General features: G+C 39.0%; 2 protein-coding genes across 12 annotated transcripts in view; one reads left to right on the plus strand and one right to left on the minus strand.

Moving 5' to 3' along the window:
• Positions 1-15,835: 15,835 nt before the first annotated feature.
• Positions 15,836-23,727, plus strand: PFN2 (profilin 2). Of its 3 annotated transcripts, none has more exons than XM_025880651.2 (3): positions 15,836-16,343; positions 18,476-18,668; positions 23,686-23,727. In XM_025880651.2, the coding sequence occupies exons 1-3, from the start codon at positions 16,212-16,214 to the stop codon at positions 23,712-23,714; spliced, it is 354 nt and encodes a 117-aa protein (XP_025736436.1). In that variant the 5' UTR covers positions 15,836-16,211; the 3' UTR covers positions 23,715-23,727. The 3 variants fall into 3 exon arrangements, with proteins under 3 accessions (XP_025736436.1, XP_025736410.1, XP_025736419.1); XM_025880625.2 differs by lacking the exon at positions 23,686-23,727 and adding an exon at positions 20,377-22,051 and having other exon boundaries at positions 15,849-16,343; XM_025880634.2 differs by lacking the exon at positions 23,686-23,727 and adding an exon at positions 20,700-22,051 and having other exon boundaries at positions 15,851-16,343.
• A 1,224-nt stretch (positions 23,728-24,951) lies between these two features.
• Positions 24,952-27,082, minus strand: part of RNF13 (ring finger protein 13) — a 158,341-nt gene continuing 156,210 nt past the window's right edge. For 8 of the 9 annotated variants that reach the window (XM_025880593.2, XM_073898629.1, XM_025880583.2 and 5 more), the window contains 2 exons: positions 26,654-26,734; positions 24,952-26,375 (listed from right to left, as the gene is read on the minus strand). In XM_025880593.2, the coding sequence (XP_025736378.1) occupies positions 26,011-26,375; positions 26,654-26,734 (446 nt within the window). In that variant the 3' untranslated portion in view covers positions 24,952-26,010. The remainder of the gene's footprint in view (positions 26,376-26,653; positions 26,735-27,082) is intronic. The other variant, XM_073898627.1, reaches the window with a different exon arrangement.

Raw genomic sequence — 27,082 nt, forward strand, 5'->3', positions numbered from 1 at the left:
CCAGATCTCATTTTTTAATGGCTGAGTAATATCCCATTGTATATAATACCACATCTTTTTTATCCATTCGTTTATTGATGAAGACATATATCTTAAAAATAGAGAAATCTAGATGGAATACTCAAATATATTTGATTAACTTGTATGAAGGCAGAAAAGGAGGAATAGATGATGGGTCAAATAGAAAACAAATAGCAAAATGTAGACCTAAATCCAACCATATCAAGAAGTACATTGAAAGGCATGGAACTATGGGCTAGATTTTTTAAAAAGCAAGACCTAACTATATGCTTTCTACAAGACATAGCTTAACATCCAATTTATCACTGAATAGATATTTCCTAATTTCTACGTCATGAAATTGGAAATATTCCTCTTTTTAACTAAATGTGTGTGTGTATATGTGTGTGTGTGTATCTGTTTCGAGAAAGAGAGAGTATGTGAGCCAGGGGGAGGGGCAGAGGGAGAGAGAGAGACTCTTAAGCAGGCTCCAGGCTCAACGTGGACCCTGACGCGGATCTCGATCTCATGACCCTGAGATCATGACCTGAGCCGAAATCAAGAGTCAGATGCTTAACCGACTGAGCCACCCAGGTGCCCCTTAACTAAATATGTTTAAGATGTTTAATAGTTTGATTAAACTATTACAGTTTGCTCTAAGAGTCACAATCCACTGAGCAGATGGAATTTGGGGATCTCATGAGACAATTTTGTTTCTGCTGCCAATTGATTATTTGCTCATGTAACTTTCTGCTCCCTCTATAACTATATGCATCAATATGTCACATTTAAACTTCAGACATGATCTAATATCTAAAACTTCATTTTCAGCAGATAAAGTAATTCTAATTGTCTTTAATGAAGACAGAAGTGATTAAATATACAAACCAAATGATATTAGCAGCACTTCTTGCTAATTTAGAGAGACAATGTGGAGTGTTCGGAGACAGGGGGGCACAGGGAGTCCACAGACCTTGCTTTGACTCCTGCCTCCTCCTCCTCCAAGTAGCTAACTTTTGGGTTACTCACCTGTTTCCTCTTCTGGTTAGAAGGATGACTAGGAGCCAGACTGTTTAGGTTCTAATCAAACCACTTCCTTCTAAGTAATTTTGGGCAAGTTACTTAGCTTTTCTATGCCTTCCGTTCCTCATCTGCAAAATGAGTGTAATAATAGCATGGACCTTGTACAGTTTTTGAGGATGATTGAGTGCATACTTGGAGAGTGCTTAGAACAATGCCTGACACATAGCAAGCATTATAAAACTGCTAAATAAAATACCTTCCTCATTGAGTTCTTATAACAATTAAGATGAGTTAAATAAATCACTTAGCACTATGTCTGACAAATAGTAAGTGCTCGGTCAACAATAGTTGCCATTAGTGTTACCGGAGGTGTTATGGGTGATCATTGTTAACTATTAGCAAATTGTCTTCCTAGTATACTTTCTATCATGCACTGGAAAGAAGTCTCTGCTAATAATGAGTTGGTGATCTTTAGGCATTTTTTATAGACTGCACAATCAAGTATAAAAGTGGAGGTAAGAAAAAATTTGTGTGGAGGGGTGCTTGGGTGGCTCAGATGGTTAAGCGTCTGCCTTTGGCCTGGGTCGTGATCTCCAGGTCCTGGGATGAAGCCCCCAGCAGGGAGTCTGCTTCTCCCTCTCCTTTTGCCTCTCTCCCCTGCTCATGCTCTCTGTCTCTCTCTCTCTGTGTCTCAAATGAATTTAAAAAAGAAAAAAGAAAATATTTGTGTACAAAGAGATACCCTAAGAAGTTAAATAAAAGTTGGGCAGGTGAAAATGCTGATTTTTATAAAGTTCTGCCCACACTGTTCCATGGTGATGAACATGTTGGTGGAGAACTAACGCTTTAGGAATTACCACCTTTGGAGTGGGTACAATTAATGGAGGAGGAAATCAAGCTTTCAAAGACTGGCAGCAACAGTATCCCCTGGGAGCTTGTTAGAAATGCAGAATCTTGGGCCCTACCAGAATCAGACTTAACAAGATCCCCAGTTGATTCTTATGCAAATTAAAATTTGAGAAGCATTGTAGAATATTTTCACTTTCCATGTTTTTCCCTGGAGTTTGTTTTAATACACCCTATTAATAATATTGAGATTTGGGTAATATTATGTCTCTTTAGAGTGACACATTTTTCTCTGAAGATATGACTTTAAAATTTGGCTACATGCATAATTTTTTCATATCCGGGGAACAAATTTTTCTAATCAAAAGCCACTTCTGGTTTTATAATGCAAATCAATGTGAGAGGAATCACCAAGCAGGTTTTATAGTAAATGTCATTGGCATTTCTCAGTTTTATTACATGAGAGATGCATGTATTCTAAAAATCATCCTTGAATCACCAGCGTTCAGAATTTCATCACTTCCCACAGTTCACCTTTGCTCAGCCTGAAGATGAGAAATGAAAGATAAAACAGGTCCCTGATTCATGCTTTTTCTGTTGTCACGAAGTCATAATTCACCGACTTTTAAAAAAGAATGTCTCAAGACCAAATATTTTATTTGGATATATCTGAACACTAAAATATTTCTATTGAAACTCTGTAAGAAAACATTCTAGATATGAAACGTCTGTTTTTGATCATTTCTGTGAAAGACTAATCTTTGCACAAGTCAAAGAGGCCCCTGGGGTATTGTGTTATCCTAAGTACAGTACTTCTGTGATGTAGTATTCCTCAAGAGTTGGGTAGCAGTAATCACCCTGTAACATGGTTCAAATGTTCCTAACATATTTGGGAATATGTATATCTGCAAATATATAAAACTAGCTTTCTCATTTCCTCCTTCTTTCTTCTTGGGGATAGAGGGTAAGAAGGGCGTGGGTAGATTTTGAATACAGCTATGGAAACACACTAGGGGCTCAATATGAGAGGCAAAGTGCCTGGGAAGTGTCAAAGGAGACAGGAGTATGGGCCTCAGTATTTCTCAGGTGGGGTCATTACCACCTGTGCCCCTTTCATATGATCCCCTGGCCCAGAGTGAATATGACCAAGGGACCTGCCAGTGACTTTAGTGTGGGGCTGGGGGCCATCCATTCACCACCTTTTGCAGAGTGAAGGGTCTGAGAGTTGCATCCTATAGTCTAAACTTCTTTGTGCAGGGTACGGGAGCACGAGAACTTGTGGACAAACCTTTACGCTTTCAACCTTGGCTACACTATCAGAATCACCTGGAACAGCTTTTGCTTTTTTTTTTTAAAGATTTATTTATTTATTTATTTTTGTTTATTTGTTTATTTATTTTTTGAGAGAGAGAGCACGAACACAAGTGGCAGAGGGAGATGGAGAGAGAATCTCAAGCAGACTCTGCATGCCCAGCACAGAATCCAACATGGGGCTTGATCTCATGACCCTGTGATCATGACCTGAGCAGAAACCAGGGGCCCCTCACCTGGGAGAGCTTTAAGTGTTACTGAAGCCCAAGTCTCACTCCCAGACATTCTGATTCAATTGTTCTGACGTATGCCCTGGCATTGAGATGTCTTAAAGCCCCCTGGTGACCGATGTGCAGCGAGGGGCTTTCTGTACCACAACCCTTAGGGCTCACTCCTCTCTCGCCTTCCTCAAGACACTCCCTCCTGCCCAGTGTCAGCTCCTCTGATTATTCAATTCCTTCTCTCTCTCTCTCTCTCTCTCTCCCCCCTAGAGTTGCCACCTCAGCAACTTTTCAAGGCTGGGTCCTTCTGCCTGCAGTGAATGAGCCCCCAGATTCTTGGGTTTTAGAAATTGTTATGGACTGAATTCAGATGTTGAAGCACCTCTGAATGTGACTGTATTTGGTGACAGGGTCTTTAAAGAGGTAATTAAGGTAAGAGGAGTTCATACGGGTGGACCCTGACCCAACGCAGTGAAATTTATAAGAAGAGGTGATTAGGCCACAGGCATAGAGGAAAAACCACATGAAGACAGAGAGAAGAGTGCCCTTCTCTACAAGCCAAGGAGGGAGACTTGTGAAGAAATCAACACTGGGGACACAACCCGATCTCAGACTTCTAGACTCCAGAACTATGAGGAAGCACATTTCTGCTGTTTAAACTACACAGTCTGTGTCCTTCTTACGGCGGCCTGAGCTGACGAAGATAGGAAGCTTCCTTCCTGGTGTACAGGGTGTCTTCTCTCCCCAGAGGTGGATTCTGCTGGGCCTGTGGATTAGTCTTTAATATCTGAGAGACTTTTATGCACAGAGAGGAACACCCACAATGATATGAACTTGACTTAATGCTCAATGGATTGAGCATTTAGGCATTAATGTAAAATTTGATTAAATTCCCTTAATTTTAACTGAAATTACAAATCTAATATGATTTATTCTTTTGAATACTTCATTACCTTAAGTAGTAGACAACATACAGAAATACAACAAAACTTATTACATTTAACTTTATTCTATATATCGAATGCCATATATTGAATTTATTTCTTCATTAAATTTGTTTTATACATTCCTAGGGTTATGGATGATCTTGTTTTGACATCTTCCTAATGTTTCAGTAATATTAGTTTGATACATTCTAGGTCACAATTCTCAGACCCCAAAGCTCACTGAGGTTCTGGATTTTTTTTTTTTACCATTTCTTAGGGCACAAAACTCAGTTTTTCCCCAAGTCATTCAAATCTAAGCCATTAATTACAATGCTGAACCTCTTTTTCTTACAGCAAAATTTAGTTGTTAGGTTACTTAGACTTTATGAGTCCACTCCCTTCCCTAGAGTTAAGTTTGTCACTAGAACTTGGTGTTTGCCTCTAAAAATAATGTATTTAAAGTCTTGGCCAAGATTATATAATGTATTGCCCTATATTGGGATAGACCGATCTGGTCTGATTAGGGTTATGAACAACATATGTGTCTTTACTGGGGTTTTATTATTAGGGGAACCACCAGCATTTCATTCCCCAGGAGCTGAGTCTATGTGCTCAGCAACCCTCGGCAGGATATTTAGGAAATTTATTACCTTGGAATACACTACCAAACCCTCTTCATATTTGGCTTTTGTGACTGACCCCTCGTGCTGATTAACTGTTGGGCTCTCTGTCCATCTAATTATTTTACACTTTCTGTTAACTCATTGATTAGCAGCTCATACTCCTCCAAGAACTCCACTTGTTTCAATTGACCTTAATATTATATTTTTTATGCTGAAATCATCACATCACGACCAATGCCTGAGCTTGAGTCACATGAAAAGTATCTTCTAATTAGTTACCCTTGAAAAGTGCCTTGTTCAAAGATTTTAACCATCTAAATCTTCTTCCCAGCGTCACTTCAACCATGGGGAGCAGGGAAAAGGGTAGTCTCATCACCCATGCTTGGGATCTTTTTGTGATTAGCAGATAAACAAAAAAAGACAGGATGATTCTCTTCTCCCTTGGCTGATTTTGGATCACTCTGGAGAGGCTAAAAGCAAACACAGGTAGTCAGGCAGGACTTTGTGAGAATGACCTGAGTGGATCTGCTGTGGGAGCTCATGCAAAAAAGCATGGCCCAGAATTGGGAGGAAGACTCCCCTTGCCCATGGTAATGATGATGATGACAGCAATATCGATGAATTAGTATCTATTACTTACTTGTGGCCAGCCCTATGCTCTTATTGTATATATATTCTACACACCATCTTATTTAATAGTCCTCAAAACAATCTTTTGATTAGGTAATATCCACTCAATTAGTATGGCAGGAATTTTATCTAATTGCCAAATGTTGTTTTTCCTTTTTAAACTTTGTCATTAAAGTAAAATATATAAGCCGAATGGTGTTGTAAGTGTACAGATTGATGAATTATTGCAAAGTGAATAACCCATTAAAAATAACCACTGTGGATGAGGGAACTACAATGTTCCCAGCATCCCAGAAGCGTTTCTCATGTCCCCTCTGGATCTCCAGCCTTCCTCCCCAAAGCTTGAGTACTACCTGGAATTCTAATATCACAGATTTATTTTGTCTGTTTTTTTTAACTTTCTATAATCATGTCACATAGTATGTACTCTTTTGTGCCTAGCTTCTTTAATTAAACATCATCTTGTGAGCTTTTTAGCCCTAATGTGTGCAGTGATGTCTCATTTATTATGTTTACGGTATAGTATTCCATTGTTTGAGTATAACTATTCTACTATTGATGAGCATTTGGGCTATAACAATGCTACTATGGAGACTCTTGTAAAGGTCTTTTGGTGCGAAATATATGAGCATGCCTTTGTGGATGGAATGGATAGATTCTATACCTGTGGATGGAATGAATATATTCCAGGGTATGGACATGTTCAGCTTTAGGACATTTCATATGCATCACATCATATCAGGGAGTACATGATAGAAACATGACTTATTATTGGTGATATTAATTTCAACTAGCTTTTAAGGTCTTGTCTGCCAGTTTTCCCTACTGTGAAGTTACTATTTTTCCCTTTCCATACCCTATTCAGTAAAAGTGAGTCATGAAGTCCAGCCTGTACTCAAGGGGAGGGAATTAAGCTCCACTTCCTGAAGGAAGGGATATGAAAGACTTTGTAGGCTTACATTAAAACCAAAAGAATTAACAAATTAATAAATATTTGGGGGAAAATAAATATTTGTGGGGAGATACTTTGAGGCTAAGCAAATACCTTGTGTCTTCTAAAAGTTTCATCCCCTAATTTTAGTATTCATCAGTAGATCTTGCTTACAGTAGTTATTATTGTGGTTTAATGGTAATTTTCTATATCCTTCATTCCTTCTACATTTAAGTACTAGAAATTTTTGTATAAGGAAGATTTGTCCCTTCTTCCTCATTTATTTATTTATATCAATAGGGAGGCATGCATATTTTAAGAGTTATAATACAACACTATCATTATTTAATTTTTTGGCTCAAATTGTTCCAACTTTGGCCATTGGAACCCCTTTCAAATAGTTCTTGTACTTTTAACATGTTCCATCCTTTCTTCTTCTTCTTCTTTTTTTTTTTTAGCACCTTCTTCCTAAACAGCTTTATTGAGGGTATAATTTATATGCCATAAAATTTCCCTGTTTTAAGGTTATGTTCATGTTAAGTTTTAGGAAATTTCATGCCCATCACATCACATGGTAATTCTATTTTTAATTTTTTGAGGAACTGCCACACTGCTGTCCACAGTGGCGGTACCACTTTACATCCCCACCAACAGTGCACAAACGTTTCAATTTCTCCACCTTCTCACCAATGCTTTTGTTTTGTTTTTGTTTGTTTAAGATTTTATTTATTTATTTTGACAGAGAGAGAGAGAGAGAGAACACAAGCAGGGGGAGTGGGAGAGGGAGAAGCAGGCTCTCTGGCCAGCAGGGAGCCCGATGCGGGGCTCGATCCCAGAACCCTGGAACCCATGACCTGAGCCGAAGGCAGCCACCCAAACGACTGAGCCACCCAGGTGCCCCTGTTTTTTGTTTTTTTGATGGTAGCCATCCTAATAGGTGTAAGAAGGTGCATTGTGGTTTTATTTACCTTTACTTGGTACTAATGCAGTTGTGTACCTTCTTCTGCCATTATTTGACCTTGGGAACCCCTTTTATAAAGTGCATATTCAAGTCTTTGTTCACTTTTTTTTTTTTACAGGTTGTCACTCTTTTTATTATTGGCTTATAGTTTGTTTATATATTCTGAATGAATATTTCGCTAGATATATGCTTTGCAAATACCTTATTCTGTGGGCTGCTTTTTCTAGTAGGAGGGGAAACTGTAGCTTGTGTTTTGTCCATGATTTTGAAATCAAACCTCAGTCCCACCCATTCTTTAAGATTGAACAGTAGTTGAATACCTTTTCTATGAAATACCCTTTTATTACCTTCTTATAACTCCAACCTCCATTAATTTTTTCCATCTCTGTCCTTCTAGAATGCTGTCTGATTTTGTGATCTAATGGTTTATAATCCTACCCTTGCTTATCTCTTACATATCCTCCAGCCAGACCATATTGCTTAACTTCATTTTTTTAAGATTTTTATTATTTGACAGAGAGAGAGCACAAGCAGGGGGAGTGGGAGAAACAGACTCCCCACTGAGCAGGAAGCCTGATGTGGGGCTCAATCCCAGCCCCCTGGGACCACAACCTGAGCCAAAGGCAGATACTTAACCGAGTCACCCAGGAGCCCCCATATTGTTTAACTTCTTCCCTGCCTATACTTTAAAAGAGAGGGCAGGGACCTTCTTTTATATTCTTAGCATATACCAATATGTACAACCATAGCAAGAGCTCAACACTTGTTACATGAATTGAAAAAAAATTAATACTGCAAGGAATATCTACTATTCATTAAGAAGAATTGCTAGCAAATAAATTGTTGAAATTAAATACATTGTGTTAAAGAGATTTTAAAAACAGAGCCACAGAAGTATTCACGAAAGGAGTCTATCTCTACAATGTAAAGGAATTCCTCAATTCCTCAATGTGTACATTCCTCACAGTGTAAAGTAATAGTATTGGGAGTGTTCCTCTTTAACTGCCCTAGATGTTATTTGGAATTCCAGTCATCAGTGGTTCTGAATACCACATTCATTATCATAGTCTTGTTTATTTTTCTAAAAACACTCACTTTTCACCTAGAGTTGGTATAATTATCCTACTCTCCATTTGTTTTTTAATACTTTTGTTCTGCTGTTGGTCTCTTGGTCAAAGTTCGCCCATTCATATCATGAGTCTGGATAAGCCTGAACTAGTAAGGTAGCTGGTCCCAGAAACAATTTTCCCTAAAAGTGAAATCTGAGCTTTCTTAGAGGAAACACAAAACTTTAAAGCCTCATTTTAATGCTTTTTTGGAAGACTACTTAATTGGAAAAGGACCTACTGTGTGAGCCCACTTACATAAAGCTCAAAATTATTCTATGATTTCTAAAAAGTCAGAAAAGTAAATTTTTGAGAAGAGAGTAGTGACTTAAAGTAGGCAAGAAGCGGATCCCTGGGATCCTGATAATCATCCTATTTCTTGATCTGGATACTGGCTATCTGGGTGAGATTACTTTGTGAAAATTCACCAAGGTATACATTTATGATTAGTTTACTTTTCTGTATTTGTATCGTACTGCCATAAAAAGAAGAGAAAGTTACAATCATATACTGATGTTACAATGAAGGTGTCCCATCTTTTGTCTAAAGGGCAATTCTATCCAACCATGCTTTGGATCCCAGGCCATTTTTTTTTTAACTGTTCCAGAACCTTGAGGTACTATTTATCTTCTTTCTCCTATATCTTTAACATCTCCTTCTCTACTAATGCCATCCCATCAGCATTTAATCATGTTTGAGACTCTCTAATTAAAATAACCACCACCACCCCCTCCTTTACCCATACGTTCCCTTTGGCTAATTCTCTCTTTATTCTCCTTTACTGTCAAAATGCTTGAATGAAGAAAAGTCTCAGCTCTCTTCCCTTGCATTTTTTCCTTTACTCATTGCAATCTGGTTTACTTCCCCACAGTTCACCTAATTTGTATTTGTCCATTTCCAAAACAGCCTCTCTGTTGCTAATTTAATGAACACCTTCCAATCCTCCCATTTGACTTTGTAGCATTATTTGATATTCTTCAACCATTCCTACCATTTGGAAAAACTCTCTTCCTTGGACATTTATGACCTAGCTTGCTTCTGATTCTCTACCCAACTTCTCTAGCCACTCATTCAGCTTTCATTGTAAACTTCTCTTCCTCTACTCATTTTTGAAGTGTTATCTCAAGTCCAGATGTCTCTCCTGAACTACCGAGCTGTACATATAACTGCCATGCAGCATTTTTACTTAGATGTCTCACAAGTACTGAAAAGTCAACTAAGCTTACATTTTCCTCCTTGATGTTGTTCATCTTGCTATATTCCTTGTCTCAGTGAATAGCACCAACCAGCACCTGTGCCTGAAACTCAAAGTGAATAAAACACTGAAGATTCACAACTGTGGTTATAACTTCTGCTTCTGGCATCATGATTGAACTAGATATTGTAGGGGAATTCTCCTGCTGCAAAACAACTACATACTGGATCAAAAACATTTTTTGGTATTTTGCTTGACTCTCAGAAATTAGAAATCTCTTCAAAGACCCCTCTTCCTACCAAATAAAGAGAAATAAATCTTGAGCAGAAACTAGAGCAAGGGTCTGTATGCAAGCTGGAGAGATGGGGTTGGTCTAAGTGCAAATGCCAGTAGCAGCTCTATGTGAGGAGGTAAATCAGATACTCCTGCATTTAGGGGACATGACAGAAAGGGTTAAAGTGGCCCCAGGTTGCTAGTACTCCTGGGCACATAGCAGAAGCAGATGTGAATCATCTTTGAAAGAAAGTGTCCTCAATTTAAGCTATCAGAGTTCCCACATATTAAGATCAAGGAAATATGAATTCACAGTCTAAAATCACCAAGTATACAGGAGGCAAGCCATCATGGGTGAGAGAGAGAAAAACGTACAACTTATTTAGATACTGGATTGTCAGATACAGAATATAGAAAAACTAGGTTAAGAGATGTTTGAAGAAACAAAGTATGGAACCACAAAGATAGATAAGCAATTATAAAACCATCAGGAATAAGAAAGATCTGGGTAGCAATAAAATGGAACTTCTGAAAATGGAAAATAGATTTTAAGAAATGAAAACTCAGTGTAGGGGTTTAACAGCAGATGAAACATAATTGAAGAATGAACTGGAACATTTGGCTGAAGAAATTACCGAGAATGCAGCCCAGAGAGAAGATGGAAAATATGAGAGAAGCTAAGAGATATGGAGAACAGAAGAGGAAAAGGAAACAATAATTCTGAATCCCAAAAGAAGAGAGAGAACTGAGGAAAAGGAATAATTGAAGAGATAATGACTGAGAATTTTCCAGAAGGGATCATGGATATAAAACTATTTTTCCAAGGAGAGTAGAGTAAAAGAAACCTAGATATAGATACATCATAGTGAAACTGAAGGACAGAAAAGACAAAAAGATTCCAAAATAAGCCAGAAAAAAAGAACAGATCATTCATAAAAATACAACCAGCAATGCTGTAAGCCAGAATGAATGCCATATTTTCAAAGTGTTGGTCTTGTATTGTAAATTCAATCTCTTTTTTAAGAATGAAAGTGATACAAGAATATTTTCAAATAAACAAAAATACAGAATTTACTAGGAGACCTCTATTAAAAGAACTTCTAAAGATTTACTTCAGGAAGAAGGATCATAGAATAATGGTCTGAGATATAAGAAGGAATGGTAAGTTAAGTAGCAAATGTATATGTATACAGTTGACCTTGAACAACACAGGGGTTGGGGCACATACCCCTCATGCAGAAAATCCATGTACAGGGGCTCCTGGGTGGGTCAGTCGGTTAAGCGTCTGCCTTCGGCTCAGGTCACGATCCCAGGATCTTGGGATCCAGCCCAGTGTTGGGCTCCCTGCTTAGCAAGGGAGCCTGCTTCTCCCTCTCCTCCCTGCTCGTGCTCTATCTCTCTCTCTCAAATAAATAAATAAAATCTTAAAAAAAAGAAAGAAAATCCATGTATAACTTTTGACTCCCCAAAAACTTAACTACTAATAGCCTACTATTGACTGGAATCATTACTGATAACATAGTTGATTAACATATATTTTTAGTTTTATGTATTATAAACTGCAATCTTGTGGCAAGCTAAGCTAAATGTCAAAGTAAGAAAATGTCAGATCATAAGGAAGAGAGTACTGTACTGTAAAAAATCCATGTATAAGCGGACCCATGCAGTTCAAATTCATGTTGTTCAAGGATCAACAGTGAATACATATGTATAAACAAACATCTGTGTGAAATAGTAGCCTGAAGAGGAGTGACCAGATTTAAAATGTTCTAAGGTCCTTGGATGGTCTGCAGGTAGGGTTTAAGATATTATTTAACTTAAAGCTTTGTTCTATTAAATATGCATGGTAAAATTTTGAGGGTAACACTAGAGGAATAGAAATTGAACACATAAATTGAATGAAAAATTAAAATATTGCCTATTAGACAAAAAGCCAAATTCCAGCGTTTATAAGAGACATCTAAATTTTAAGTACCGGTAAGGGGGGTGGAGGGGGAAGAAGCAGAAAGAGGAAGAGGGGATGAGGAAGTGGGAAGGAGAGAGAAAAGATCAGATAAATACCAATAAAAAGAGAGCTAGCATAGTTACCTCACTATCTGACAAAAATAAAAATTTTTAAAAGATTTATTTGAGAGAGCAAGCAAGCAGGGGGAGGCGGAGAGGGAGAGGGAGAGAGAATCTTAAGCAGACTTCCCGCTGAGCACAGAGCCCCCACGGGGGGCTCTATCCCAGGACCCTGAGATCATGACCTGAGCCAAAATCAAGAGTCGGCCACTTAACTGACTGAGCCACCAAGGGGCCCTTTAACAAAATAAATTTTAAGACAAAACACATTATTGGTAATAAAGAGGGCCACTACTTAAAGGTTAAATATGTCAGAAAGGAAATATAACAATTTTTAACTTGTATGCATCCAATTAAATAACCTCAAGCTATAAAAAGCAAAAAATCACTGAATTTCAGGATAAAATGGACAAATCCAGAATTGTAGGTACTCCATGTTCTTAACTATAAAAATCATAAATAAAACAATGAGTGAATACATTCGAAAGACAATATTTGTACTGCTTGTGTGATTTTTCTCCATTTTTCTAAATTTTATTGTTTTGATACTTTTACAATTAAAACACTTTTCCCAAAAAATAAATATGGGGGTGAAATTTTAGTTAGGTGTGGGCTTGGGGTGGGCTTAGTTAATTGTCATTTTACTATATTTGGGGTAATTATGTAGTTTTAGTCTATACCAATGTTTAACAGGGTGAATACATTTTAACACAACTCCTTTTTCTTTGTATTTTTACTAAACTGTCAAATGATTTACTCATGGACTTAAAAAGCTCAGACATTACTTGACTGATACATTGAAGAATCTGATTTACCACATAGTTTTTGTTTTCCTAAATAAGAATTTAAAAATTTTGGAAAGAATGCATAATAACTCACTCCTAATTTAAATATGCTACCACTGATTGTTAAAGGCTGTATCATTCTGGATATTTGTATCAACAGAGCTATGATTTTTCTCTACTTCTGCCCAGACTTTGGTATTATCACTGTAGGGATCAGTTACCCTGAAAACAAAACAAAACAAAAACATACACAAAAAAAACCTAGAGAAAGATACAAATTGTTAATTCTTTTTTTCATATCGATACTCCTTTGGACTTAACACATTGCTATTCCTAAAACTCAGTGTTAAGCCTCTATTTATGCCTTTTGAAATGTGTGTGGTACGCAAGTTATATGAAATAGTAACAGATCCTTGTATACAAATAGAAAATAAGACAGCATGCTGGGAAGCTGGTTCTAAAGAAAATAGGCACAGGATTATTTTATAATAGTACAGATCTTCCTCAATTTACAATGGGATTACATCCTGATAAACCCATTGTAAAGTGAAAATATCCTAAGTGGACAGTGCATTTAATATACCTAACTTAGAAACGTCATAGCTTAGCCTTGCTACCTTAAATGTGGTCAGAACACTTGCATTAGCCTACAGTTGGGCAAAATCATCTAACACAAAGCCTATTTTATAATAAAGTGTGGAATACCTCATGTAGTTTATTGAGTACTGAAACTGAAAAATAGAATGGTTGTATCAGTTGTTTACCCTTATGATTGTGGGGCTGACTGGGAGCTGACTGCTGACTGGCTGCCCAGCATCACCAATATCACACTGCATACCACTAACCTGGGAAAAGATCAAAATTCAAAATCTGAAGTACAGTTTCTACTGAATGCCTATGGCTTTTACATCATGGTAAAGTTGGAAAATAATAAATTGAACCCTAGTAGGTAGGGGACTGTCTGTACTAAAAAGCAGACAGTAAACAGATTCCTTTGAATATATTATCTAAAAATCTAAACAGTAAAGCCTCATATAATCTATTATACAAAATATGTTTTTCATAGTTTAAATTTTACTGGATGTTATTCTGGGAAAGTAATACCACTATGTTGAAAAAGTAAAATGCTAATGTTGAAGTGTATCAAATTGGAAAATAAGGAAAAATGTTAGAAATTCTAAATTCTTCGGAACGTATTACCCAATAGATATGTTTGAGAATCTTTTTAGAACCTTTTGAGATTTGAATATCCAGAATATTCAGTTGATCTAATCCTTTTGCTAAAGACAACAAAAGAATAAAAATGGAATGCAATTATTTCCAACTATTTGCTATAATAGTCTAGAAATGAAATCTCAAAAACTCAGAGTAGATTAATAAATAACAATTGCAATATACTTTAAATTATTTTATCTTTATTTTCTCTCATCTTTCCTGTTTAAATTTATTGAATTATAACATGCATACTAAAAGCACAAATCATACAGCTTGATGAATTCTCACAAAGTGACCATATTCAGTGCTATCAACACACTGTATTTATTAACTTTTAAGGTGATAAACTGCTAAGATTGAAGGATTAAAACCATCAAAAACCACTACAAAGCGGTAAAGTAATAAACCAGTAAGTGTAACTATATCAGGTGGGAGGCACACCTGCAAAAATGAAACAATTTTTGGCACACATTTTTGTACCACACAGGGATTCTGTATCATCAGAACACGAGAAAATACATTGTCTCAATCTATAGGTTCCTGACTTGGGGGTTCTCCTACTGTGCTTTCCTCCCCTCCCTTGCAGAAGCTGATTTCAGCAGAAAAAAATATAAAAGCAAACAGCAGAAAAAATAAAAACCTCAGAGCCAATTAAATTGCTCAACATTTTTGTCTTTTCATGAGCTACAGCTGTGTCACAAATCGTGCCCTTACGCGATAACTTTAAATTTGAAATTAACTTTTCAACGTTTTAAATGAGCTTTCTTCCTTTCCTTGATTGGCAGATCGTTTTTGTTCACCTAAAATTAAAACCGTTGTAGGTCGTCTCCTAATTCCTTGTCTAGTCAAAGCACCCAGAGGTTACTAAAGAGATGAGAGAATCACAGGGACTCCACCTTGTAAATACAAGCCATTCTCAGACCTGGGACCTGCAATTATTTTACCTTTGAATAGCAGAAATATTATTATACTATATTCATCCGGGGAACCCTTTCTTAGGTCTTGTACTCTTTGTATTTTCAGCGATTTCTTTGACCCGCCTGTAACTTTCCCAGTTAGCCAACAAATAGTTTACACAGATCGCTATTGGTTTTGTTCGGAATTTAAGAGCAATTTAGCCACAGGTGATTAGCAATCTTAAGGGGGTTCTTACTGTCAAAGAATCCAGAGAATGCGAGGCCCTGGTACCCAAATGAGGCAACAATGAAAGACCGGCAAAGCTCAGATATGTTCCTGAGAGCCCCAAACGCCAGCTCAGATTTCAGGTTGCCGGGACGCGCCCTCTCGGCTGCCTGTACCACCAAAGGGCGGGGGGCTCCAGGGAAGAGGGTCCCATTGAAGACGCCCGACATGAGCGTGGGCGACCTTGCCACTGCCACCCCCACCACAAACAGGAGTAAACGCTCCACATCCCGTCACCAGGGCAACTCGGCAAGCCAACACCAAAGCTCAAGATTCCGCATCCCCAGCCACCGGACGCAGAAGAGAGGCGCATTACGACCGGGCCGCGGGCACTGGAGGCATCTCAGACGCCCCCGTCCCTGGGGTGCCGAATGCGACGGAGGAACAGCCCCCTCCGCGGGCCTCAGGCAGCCGCCCCCAGCGACCCCACCGCACCCGGACCTCTCTGGCGCACGTGGCGGCCGTGATTGTCCCAGAGCGGTATCCCTCCGCGCCCCCGCCTCAGTCTCTCCCTCCCTTCCCGGGACCCTTCGAGTCGGGGCGCCGCGGAAGGATCGCACGCACGAGCGCGCGCACGCCCGCCCCGCCGTGGCCGCGGAGAACTGAAAGGTGCCGCGGTGAGGAGCAGACGCCGATAGCACCGTCGCCGCTAGCACAGCCGTTCCGCAGCCTCCCGCTGGTGGTTAGCCCCGCGGCTGCGGGCGGGCAGGCAGGCCGGGCGCCCTCGGCGGCTTGTCCCTCATCACCGTCCCCGCGTCCTCCCTCCGCAGCTCCTCGGGGAGGGGGGCGGTCGGTGCCTGCGCAGAGCCGCCTCCTCCCCGCCCCCGCCCCGCCTCCCCCCGCGCCGCCGCCGCCCGCTGCCGCCGCCGCTGCGCCTGCTGCTCCTCGCCGTCCCCGCTGCAGTGCGAAGGGCTCGAAGATGGCCGGTTGGCAGAGCTACGTGGATAACCTGATGTGCGATGGCTGCTGCCAGGAGGCCGCCATTGTCGGCTATTGCGACGCCAAATACGTCTGGGCAGCCACGGCCGGGGGCGTCTTCCAGAGCATTACGGTGAGGACCGGCGGCGGCCCGGGTTCCCGTCCCCGGACCCGAGCGGGGCCGGCCGGCTGTGGGGGCACGTAGGGCCGCGCGGGCAGGTGTGGTAGGCGGCCGGCGCCGAGGATGCGGCTGCAGGGTTGGTGGGGAGGCCGAGGCCCGGGGACGCCCCCTCGCCCGGGGCTGCGCTGACCCGGCGGGGGCGGCGGCCTGGCTGCCTGACTGCCTCGGCGGCCCCCGGCGTTCCCAGTGCCAGTCCGTGAGGCGGGGGGAGGGGGCGCACCGGTTGGGATGGGGGGGCCGGCTTTTTTTTTCCCCTCGTGCGGCTCTCTGGGGTCTCCTGCAAGCCCTAAGGTTTGCTTTGCATGTCCCGGGGTGGAAGCGGGGGCTGGAGGGACCGGGCCAGGGCGCGCGTGGCCCGGGCGGGGGGGTCCTCCGGCGGCCGGGCTGCCCCTCGCTCCGCGGACAGCGCGCCGCCCGCGCCGCGGGCTGTGGGAGGCGGTGGCTGCCCGGCCCCCGGATCCTCGCAGCGACTTTGCGTAGGTTTGCGGGTGTCCAGGCCTTTGGGGCTTGAGAGAAATGTACGCCGACAACGTAGGTGGATTAGTGAATCTCGACTTCAGCTCTGGCTCCATAGGATTTTTTTTTTTTTTTAATTCTCCAAGATGGCGAACTGCCATTGATTTCTCTCCTCCTATGGAGATTCATCGATATACCGTTATCCCCAATTACGCAACATAGCTCTAAAAAAGGGGGTGCTTTTATGGGGCTTACAATCTGTGAAAGCTGAGGGGACACTTTACTTCTCCAAGTCCCTCCCTCTTTAGTGAAGATAGTAAAGGAACTAATGCAGATTTATGCTTTACAGTGCCTCATTTTCTTGTGACCTGCTGGTTTTGACTTGGTTGCCACATGTTTGGGGGATAATTGTTATTAAGCCTCCGGTGCTGGTGCTGCTTTATTGTTTTGCCTCTTTCTGCACTTGACGATTGTGTCAAATACAGGGGCATTCCCTTAATTTCTTAGCCCCACGCTCCCCTCCCATCAAACGCCAAAATTCAGGCCCCCTATTATGAGTGCTACTAATTATTCTGTACTACTTAACATGGCTTAAGATCTGTGTAGAACTCAGCCCTTGATACTAGTACTTTAAGGTCTCCTATAACCGCAGTGGACTAGTTATTATAGAGAATTGGCATCTATCTGGCGATCAACTTTTTTTCTGCAGTCCTCTTGTCTTTGTGTGAGTTCCCGCTGTCTGGCTGGGAAGATTGCGGGAGTGTGCTTGGAAATGGCTGGGGCCTGCTATGACTCTGCAGTTCTGATGGGGGCGACGCCTTCCTTCTTATTCAGGGAATGTTAGAATGCACGTTTTCTCCTTTCCGGTTCTGGTGACTACCTCAGTTTCTTTCCCAGTCTCCATTTTCTCGGGGTTTTTGTTTTTTTGTTTTTTACCGTTGTCTACTGCAGTGCCACCAACAGAATCCTCTTTGCATTTGCCCAGAAAGAAAACTGATTACTGAGGTGGGAGGGGAAGGGAAGTTGGAGAGGAAAAAGAGAGTGGCTAGGAAAATAGGAGGGAGATAGGAATTTGGGAATGTGTTGAGGTCTAGGGTTTGAAGTTCATATTATGGGGCATATTTCAAGCTATTTAAAGCAGAGTAGAAGTGAACAGGTGTGTTAAGCATAGGCATTTTTTCAGGAGACTTTCAAGCAACTTTAAGTTTGCAGCATAACTGTAATGTGACTCAGTGTGACAGGCAAGCAGTTGTTAGAAGAGTTTATAGGTGAATCTTTACCATTACATAAACACCTCAGGTACCCCCTGACTTGAAACAGTTTGTAAACTGTTAAGTTTGCAGTTTATTTAGTGTTAACTATCAACTACATAGATTCTTTGCATAGACTGGTCTTTAGTTAGTACACAGTTAACTGACATGAAGTGATATAAAACATGTAGTCATATAAGATTAATTCTTTAGAAAAGACTGAAACTTGATTCTACATTAGTGAAATGTGCATGTCTTCTAGTACAATACAAACTTGGCATACAGTTTTTCCACTTATATGGAGGCATGAAAAGAATTACAACTTAATGTTTTTTCCATTCTTTTCTGTTTTGTTTTGTTTTGTTTTGGCGGGGGCAGCCAGTAGAAATAGATATGATTGTAGGAAAAGACCGGGAAGGTTTCTTTACCAACGGTTTGACTCTTGGCGCAAAGAAGTGCTCCGTGATCAGAGATAGCCTATATGTTGATGGTGACTGCACAATGGACATCCGGACAAAGAGTCAAGGTGGGGAGCCAACATACAACGTTGCTGTCGGCAGAGCTGGTAGAGGTAAGCAGAGTACTCTTTTGGTTAAAAGTTGCACGCTACATTACAACTTATTAAGCAGTTTCTTTAACATTTTGAATTAAAGTGTTAGTCCATAATGGCTATTAAGGTGGTTTTTGTGAACTGCCCAGCACTGAAGGGAGGCACTGCTTTGCTTTAGATTTACCAACTCTACATCAGCTGCATACACAGCCTCCTCTCTGAGATCCTGACTTTACTAAAAAACAGAATATTCACATATTATTCACATATGTTAAATCGTTCGTATTGTTTGGTTACTTTGGTCCTTTTGAGCCTTTCACCTTTGCATATCTTCCCTTTCTTGCATTTTAATTATTCACTGCTCAGCATAAAGAAGGAAAAATGAACATTCGCTAATTTTTCTGTTAGAAATGTTGGGGAAAGGGGAGAGAGAAATAATTAGAAAAAGGTTTTGTGTAGTAAGCCACCTGTTTACTAAAGTATTTTCAAAGACTAAGTGTGTCTGTGAAATTTAGATTTGAGAAGTAGGACATTATATTTCATGTATACACTTGGTCCAGAAGTTCTGGTGTTTCCTGTTGTCGACATTGCAGAAATTCTTATTAGCCTAAATAAGTCTCACTACTTTTTTGCAGAAAAACTTCCAAGATTGAGGTTTATTATGACATCTAATTGATTTACAAATACATTTAAATGTATTATCCTTTGTAAATATTTTGTAAATTAAGAGGGCTGTGTAGCCTCAGATAGCCGACTTGGCACAGCTGATTTTAAGACCAAATCTACCATGTGAATGAACTTGAAGCTCCTCTGAGCTGTAATTTACTGCAGTGGTTCTGCCAACTCCTTGTGATTATTCTGAAGGTGACTCTTACTCTGATGTGAGTTGATGCATATGAGTATTTTTCTGTAGGAAAATTAGATAACTGAAATAGTAGACATATCTCCAAACATTAGCTGAGTTCAGATAAGTATGTTCAAAAGAAGTAGTAACTGATGTGACAGAAAACTAGAATAAGATTTTTATACTCTACAGCACTACTGACATCTAGTGGTAGCGAGTGTAAAATCAGCAATGCACATGTATTTTGGGGCTAGACCTCTGAATTGCAACATAGAGGAACCCTGTTGGAAATAGTAATCCTGTTTCAGGATTTCAGACTCACTTAAAAACAAAGTACAGCGAAGATATCAATTAAGCACAAGCCTTAAGTACTTTTTATTTGGACTTTTCTGAATGGCACTGAAAATGCTCTTTAAAATTTGGTCTTGGTTTTCCTCTGGAATTAATAGACACATTGAGTCTCACTGGTAAGACATAATAGTTTGCACTTAATCAAGCCTCTTGAAGTTGGGGAGAATTTTGTAAATAATCACCTAAGTTTTGTAAGTTTATATTTGGGGGGCCAGTCTAATAATTTGTCATACTCACCAGTTTTTTGCCCTAGAAGATAAACAATCATACTTCTTTTTTCCTAGCTAGGGTAAAGATATTTTTATGGAGTGCTGCAGCTGCACTGATTGGGCTTCCAGGATGCAGTTTATAGTGTTTTCAGCATATTTCTAGTTTGAAAGTTCTCCTTTTGGAGACCTAATTGACTTCAGTGCTTGACAGTTTGCGGAAAACTAACTTAATGTTAACTTATTAATTGGGGTTCTGTCTGCTAAAACTTATGTGACTTTCTTGATTAACACTTCTTTTGAAACACTTTTCTTCTTTCTCTTTCAGTCTTGGTCTTTGTAATGGGAAAAGAAGGGGTCCATGGAGGCGGATTGAATAAGAAGGCATACTCAATGGCAAAATACTTGAGAGACTCTGGGTTCTAGCTGCTAGGCAGACTGTTAAGTATTAGGGGAAAATTGCTCTTAAACTTTCCTAGCTGTAAGCTTGAGTCTTAATTCTGGAAATTTTATTAGCAATGCAGGGTGATGGGGTATGAACCTGTGTCTCCTTTGTATCCCTCTGTTGGTGGGGAAAGGTGTCTTTCTTTCTGCCCTCCCCCCCCTTAAATAATTCTGTTCACTTTTGTTTTGTTTCCCTGTGTACTCCAGCATTGGTTATAGTCATGGGAAAGGAAGGTGTCCACGGAGGCACACTTAACAAGAAAGCATATGAACTCGCTTTATACCTGAGGAGGTCTGATGTGTAAGCAGCCTCTCCCCATCTACCTAGCAACTGTCTTCATCACCACCCCAATTACGGTCACAGTGCTACCAGACTATAGATGGTAGCTAATTTTTCTTTACCTATTTTCTAATGTCATGATTCCTGTTTGCCCAATGGATCATTTGTATGTTAACCACTGTATGTAACCAACCCTTATCTGGCAACATAATTGCAGCACAACAATGATTTGCATGATACCTTGAAATTTGGGGGGAGGGGGCATGCCAAGTTGGGCATCACTTTGTCTTAGCAATTAATGGGATATTGATAACTAAAATAAGTTAATATTAAGCAAGGTGCCGGTTGTACAATCTCTAATTTGATCAATGTCTTTTCAGCACTTTGAGCATTTACTTAGCTCATTTAGTCTTCCTTTTGTAGCGCATGGTTGGGAGGAAAAAGTGCATGCATCTTTCCTTCACTCCTCTTTTCCCCCCCTTTCCCTTTGCATATAGGTATTTGGTTTGCTTCCATCTTTTATGCAGTGCCTGGTTTATTTAACCAAGTAATAAGCCCTTTCGTTGATGAGCTATTGAGAGCTGCAGTAGTTTGCTTTCAGTATTGTTGCACTTGAGTAGAGACAGACCTTCTGTCTTATAGGGTATGTGAAGAGAGCAACTGCAAAACGAGAGCAAAAGGCACTTCCTCCCATGACCTTACAGTAACCATACAGATCGAATCCCCAGGGACATTCCATCATTGCAGTAGCTCAGATTTGTGTTCCTGTCTTTTTCTTTGCACACCAGCTCTACTCTTTAGTAAAATTGTAAAAGGCTGCCATTATGGACATTAGGTATCCCAACATAACCATCTGGAGTGTGTCCAGTTTGTTCTTCATAGGACCAATTTTTATTTGCAGCTTGAGTTTTTATATGAAGTTGCATTATTGTGGACTTGGCTGTCTTGTGATAAATTTTTTTCATATGTGTTCTGTGCCATACTATTGTTAAAATGAACTGTTGCTATTGTGAGATGGATTTTAACTGACCTATTAAAGGTTTCTTTCGAATGGCACTACTTTAGGGACATTCTAGTATTTGCTTCTATTGTTTGGGCCTTGTGGATAATGTACAGATTTAAAAACAAATCTTGTTGCTGATTTGTCCATTTCTTTCCCTGCACTTTGTTACATCTGGGATACAGTCTAACTCATCTGATTTAATATGCATTTAAAAAAATGCCATAACTATTAAACACCTTGTTTACAGACAGATGAAATAAATTTATTCCAACCAAATACTCTAGACTCCTGTTGTTTATGTAAATTGTCTTACTGTCATAGTTGATTTTTGACACATTGGACTATACAGAATAGGCCTATACAGAATAGGCCAGACTCTGTTGTAAGCATAAAATCTTAAAATTGAGCTCATGGCCTACTCCATATCCTGTAGTATTATAAATAAAATGAGTGCCTGGGAATTTCTTTTTAATGGGCTTTTTCTGTTTTTTTTAAAAAGGCTTTTAAAAGTCATTTAGGGCTCATCTTTGGGCTTGTGAGAGGAAAACTGACTTACCCACTAGAAATTATTTTCTCTTGTAGCTGGTCTCTAGCTGTGAAATCTAGTGAGCAATAAGGAGCCCAATACCAAGAAGGGTTTCTGCATTGTGGATTCTTCTGTGTTGAACTGTCATGTGACTTTAGATTTGGAAGCTATATTGGCATGCTGAAGTCAACCAGCTGGGACTCTCACATAAGAGAAGATGTTCCTTAGGCAGCATGTAAGAAAAGTAGGATATTTCTGCAGTTTCTCTGGAGTGACCTATTAGCTCTGACTATGTAAGAGTCAAGTTTAGTTCTAGAGGTCATAAGGTCTCAGGGATATATTCAAGTTTAGTAAATGTTAGTTTAATACTCTTTATGAACTGTGAGGCAGAAGCTTGGAGCAGGAGTGCTCAAAAGTTGGTGGGTCTAAGCAAAACTGGGGAGCTGGTTGTAATGCAGATTCTGGGCTCTGGATTTTCACCCTAGAAGATGGAATTCCATAAGCTCCAGAAGTCCCTTTAGAAATAATCAGGTCAGTCAGTCTGATTCACTTTAAGTGGTCTATATGCTACCCTTTGAGAAACAGTGGGTTAGGGAATGGGAATCTCCACCTTATTAAAATACACTGTGCATAACATTTTTTTTGACAGTGTTGTCAGGCATTAGTTCTGAATTAGTACGGACAGGGATGTAAAAGTATGGAAGATAAGGAATTTGGGGCTACTTTGGTAGTTGGCCATACCTTCGAAATTGAAAAAAAAACTTCCAACTTCCTGACCTGTTAAGAACCCAGTTACGAATAAAAGGTTGGTCAAATGAAAATTTGGTGGTTGGGTTGTGATGATTTGAGATTTTACAGTAATATACATTCACACTTCAGCTGTAAAGAACTGTTAGGGTAACTGATTAGAAAGCAGTGACCAAATTTGTGAAGGCCTTAAGGAACCTCTTAAGTGAAAAGTGTGTGTTTGGGAGTGTGGATAGGGGAGTAGAAGATGGTAGAGGGCAACTATAACACTAGTGTTTAATGAATTAAATGAAACTAGCCATTGGCCCCCTACCCACAAAAAACACTTATGAAAATATATGTAGGTAACTGTTTTATACTTAGTTCTAGCAATTTAACCTAAGGAAATGGGGCTTAAACACATTTGCATACCAGAATGGGATCATACCACATTACTTAAAATACCTAAACTTGGAACACTACAAGATTTAATTTTGAGGATTATGGGTTGAATGAATTATTGTATGTCTAGAGAATAAATAGTCATTGAATAACATGAGAAAATGCTCACCAATAAATGTCAAATAATGAGGTAATGAACAGATGTTGCATACAGTATAAATACATAGTGTATAATATATACATGTATTTTACATAGGTATTTCTGAAGGCAAAATATCAAGATAAATTCATCTCTGGGGTAAGTTTCCATGTGACTACTTTCATATCAAAGGTTTTAAGTTAGGGAAGTATTTTTTAATGGAAATTAGATTTTAATTTTATTTAATGTTCTGTTTAAAAAGCTGTATAGTTACACCATGAAGAAATTATAAAAGATTTCAACTGAATATTAGTGTTGTCGACATATGTATATTATATATATATATATATATACACACACATATATGTTGGGAATTTTTTTTTTTAAACACAACTAAAAGTAACAGTTTGGAGTTTAAAAAGGGGGGGCAATTTTGCCTCAGAAAAACTAATACTTAAATTTAAAGGAACTCAAGTCCTTGATCTGATTTATAGATTGAGGACTGAGGAGATACAACATTTAATACATGTTATAGTGACCTTTAACTTTGTTCTTTAAAAAAAATGGGTTTAGGTATGATGTGTTTAATTATTTACCTTAATTATAAAAGCTATTACTGTGTATTTACGTGGCAGGTACTGAGTGTTCTGTCTTCATACCCTACCTTAGGTTAAATGAAATTGTACAAATGACCACCCAGGTTTGCAAAGGTTAGGGCTGTATAAGTACATCCAATTCCAGAGTCTGCTTCCCTACCGTAGTAAACTGATGACCTGTTTCTCAGGCCTGTGTGTGATTTTTATAAGGAGGTTGGGGGAGGGGACAACCTGGTATCAGACAGTGGATACTGAATTCAACCTTTTATTTTCTTAAGTGTAAATACCTTTTTTTGATGGATTATAAGATTTTTTTTCAGAAAGTAAAATTTCTCAATAGTGTTAAATTTCTTTTAAAAATAAATTTTTCTCTTTTTACAACAGAAGACTCCTATACATCATGTACTTAACTATTCTCTAATATGCTTTTGTTAACTAAAAATTCCCAGTCAGTATAGCACTATCTGGATATTAACTTTATTCTTTCAAGGCTGTATAGAAGTCTGCTGTAAGGATGTACCATAATTACACTAGGGTACCACAATGTACGTTATTGTTGGGATTTTGGCTGCAGTTTTAACTTTTGGGGGATTACCTAATTGGTTGTAAGCAGTCAGTTACCTTGTATAAAATTCTAAGGTGGTGGTTTTATATGACCTACATTACCTTAATTATTATACCTTTATAGCACTATATGTGCTATAAAAGTATTTACAGCATATACCTATATGTGCCTATAAATGAGGCTAATCTGGGTAATAGTACAGCAGAACAAATATTTTGCCAGTTCTTAAAGTGGAAAACGTGTTTATTAACATTCAAACTCCCTTCATACAAGGCCATATAAAAACTCTTAGCATTTTGATTATACATAAGTCTATATTTTCTACATAGTTACAATGATGTATAATATAATTTAACTCTTCATAATACATTGTTTAAATACATCATTAGTTCTGTTAAACATAAGCAATTATTTCCAAATCCAATACTTGAACAATTTCTTCTATACATAGTTTAGCAGGGCTAATTAGTATAAGATGCTCTTTGTTAAGAGGTATATGATCTGAGTATTAACAGTTGCTGAAGTTTGGTATTTTTATACAGCATTTTCTTTTTGCTTTGATCATAACACAAAACCCTTAAGGATACTGAAATTCAGTAAGTTAAGTCCAGAGACATATTACTTTAGCTGATGAATCAAATTCATACATAACACTATATAGTATTTAAAACTTTGAGGGAAAAAAAAAACCCTATGAAATCTGCACTAGTATAGACCATTCCTATCAGGATAAGACTACTTGGGAATAGAAAGGAAAAAGACAGCTCTGAGTTTCTTTGTGGTGCTGATAGAAGGAAAAATGCTAAATTGTCACCTCTCATGAGAGATGGCAATTTAGGGGACAAATCTATTCCAGAACAAATGTATTCCAACTCAACAACTCTAGGTAAACTTTATGCAAATGGGAGTTGGCTTAGCTCATGCTACATGGCCACAGCACTGACCTTGTGTGTAAAACACGAAACATTTGCATACTGTGATCTTGGTCTTAATTGCAAGCTATACTGAGGAATTTTTAAAAAATATTTTGGCTATATTTCATTCCAAAAGAAGAGTTGATTTGATGCTTGAGTTACAGCACCAGCCTATTACTAGTTACCAGTGAAATGAAGTACACTCCTGCAGATAAATGCCAGATCAAAAACACCTGTTTCAGTAATCTGATTAAACTGTAGAATACTAAAAAATAAGTTATCTCTACAGGAATCTCTGAAGGGAGCAAAAAAATCAAATTATATACTCAAACATTTGTTAGGAAATAACCCAATCACCCTCTGAAGGTCAAACAGTATTTGCTATGTTGTAATCCCGTTCACCATTAGGCTGCAGTTGGACTACAACACTATGTGCATTAATTTCGTTTTCTGCATCACTACTGTCGGTATCTTCATTGTCATCATCTTCATAGTCTGAAGATTCTGTCATGTTCTGATGTGAGCGGGATTCCGACAAAGCCCCAAATGACTGGGTGCTGACAGAAGCCAAAGGTCTAAGTAAAGGGGTATGTTCTGACACTTCATTTTCTTCTTGACTACTGTCTGTGTCAGAGTCTGAATCGCCTTGAGAAGGAACAACTTTTTGCTTGCAGACGGGACAGGTTTTTTTGGTTTTAGTTAGCCAGGGGTCTACACACTTGCAGTGGTAAGCTGTTGAAGCAAGATACACATCTTTTAGATAATATACTGCGGTTGAGAACATTACATTTTTAGTTTCTTACCATGTTTTTTATTCATGTTCTTCTATATGTATCATGTAGGGACAAAAAAATTTGTAAATTTTTATAAATATACCTCCATCCTTTAATGACACCACTAATTGCTACACGACCTGGCTCACAGTATGCTAGTAACTCTTTTGTCTCCTCTAATATTGAGCCTACATATAAATTATACATAAATTCAAAGCAGTGTGTAATTATTCATACCATGGGAACAAGGAAGGATTCTGAGCTTGTCTCCGTCTTCATATTCATCCAAACAAATGGCACATACATCATACTCATCTCCTGTGACAGACGGTAGGAAATAAATTAAAAGATGTAGAGAAGTATCCTTAATCTTCCAACTCTTCAAGTTAGGTCTTCCTCATTCGATTATTTTAAATGTCTTTTGATTGATCTATCTGTAAATGATACCTTTTTCTTGTTTTCTGTCAGATCAGGGAGCTGCTTTAAGTTCAGAAACCTGAAGTTTTAAATAATTAACCTTTTACTTAAAATAAGAAATTAAAAATGGATGTCAAATTTGTTTATTGTTTATCTTATTAATCACTGCAGTGGTGGTTTTTTGTTTTTTTAGGTTTTATTTATTTATTTGACAGAGAGACAGCGAGAGAGGAAACACAAGCAGGGGGA

Source organism: Callorhinus ursinus, unplaced genomic scaffold (assembly GCF_003265705.2).
Source record: "Callorhinus ursinus isolate GAN/ISIS: 27379988/994484 unplaced genomic scaffold, GSC_fseal_2.0 scaffold1, whole genome shotgun sequence".
Classification (NCBI taxonomy): Eukaryota; Metazoa; Chordata; class Mammalia; order Carnivora; family Otariidae; genus Callorhinus; species Callorhinus ursinus.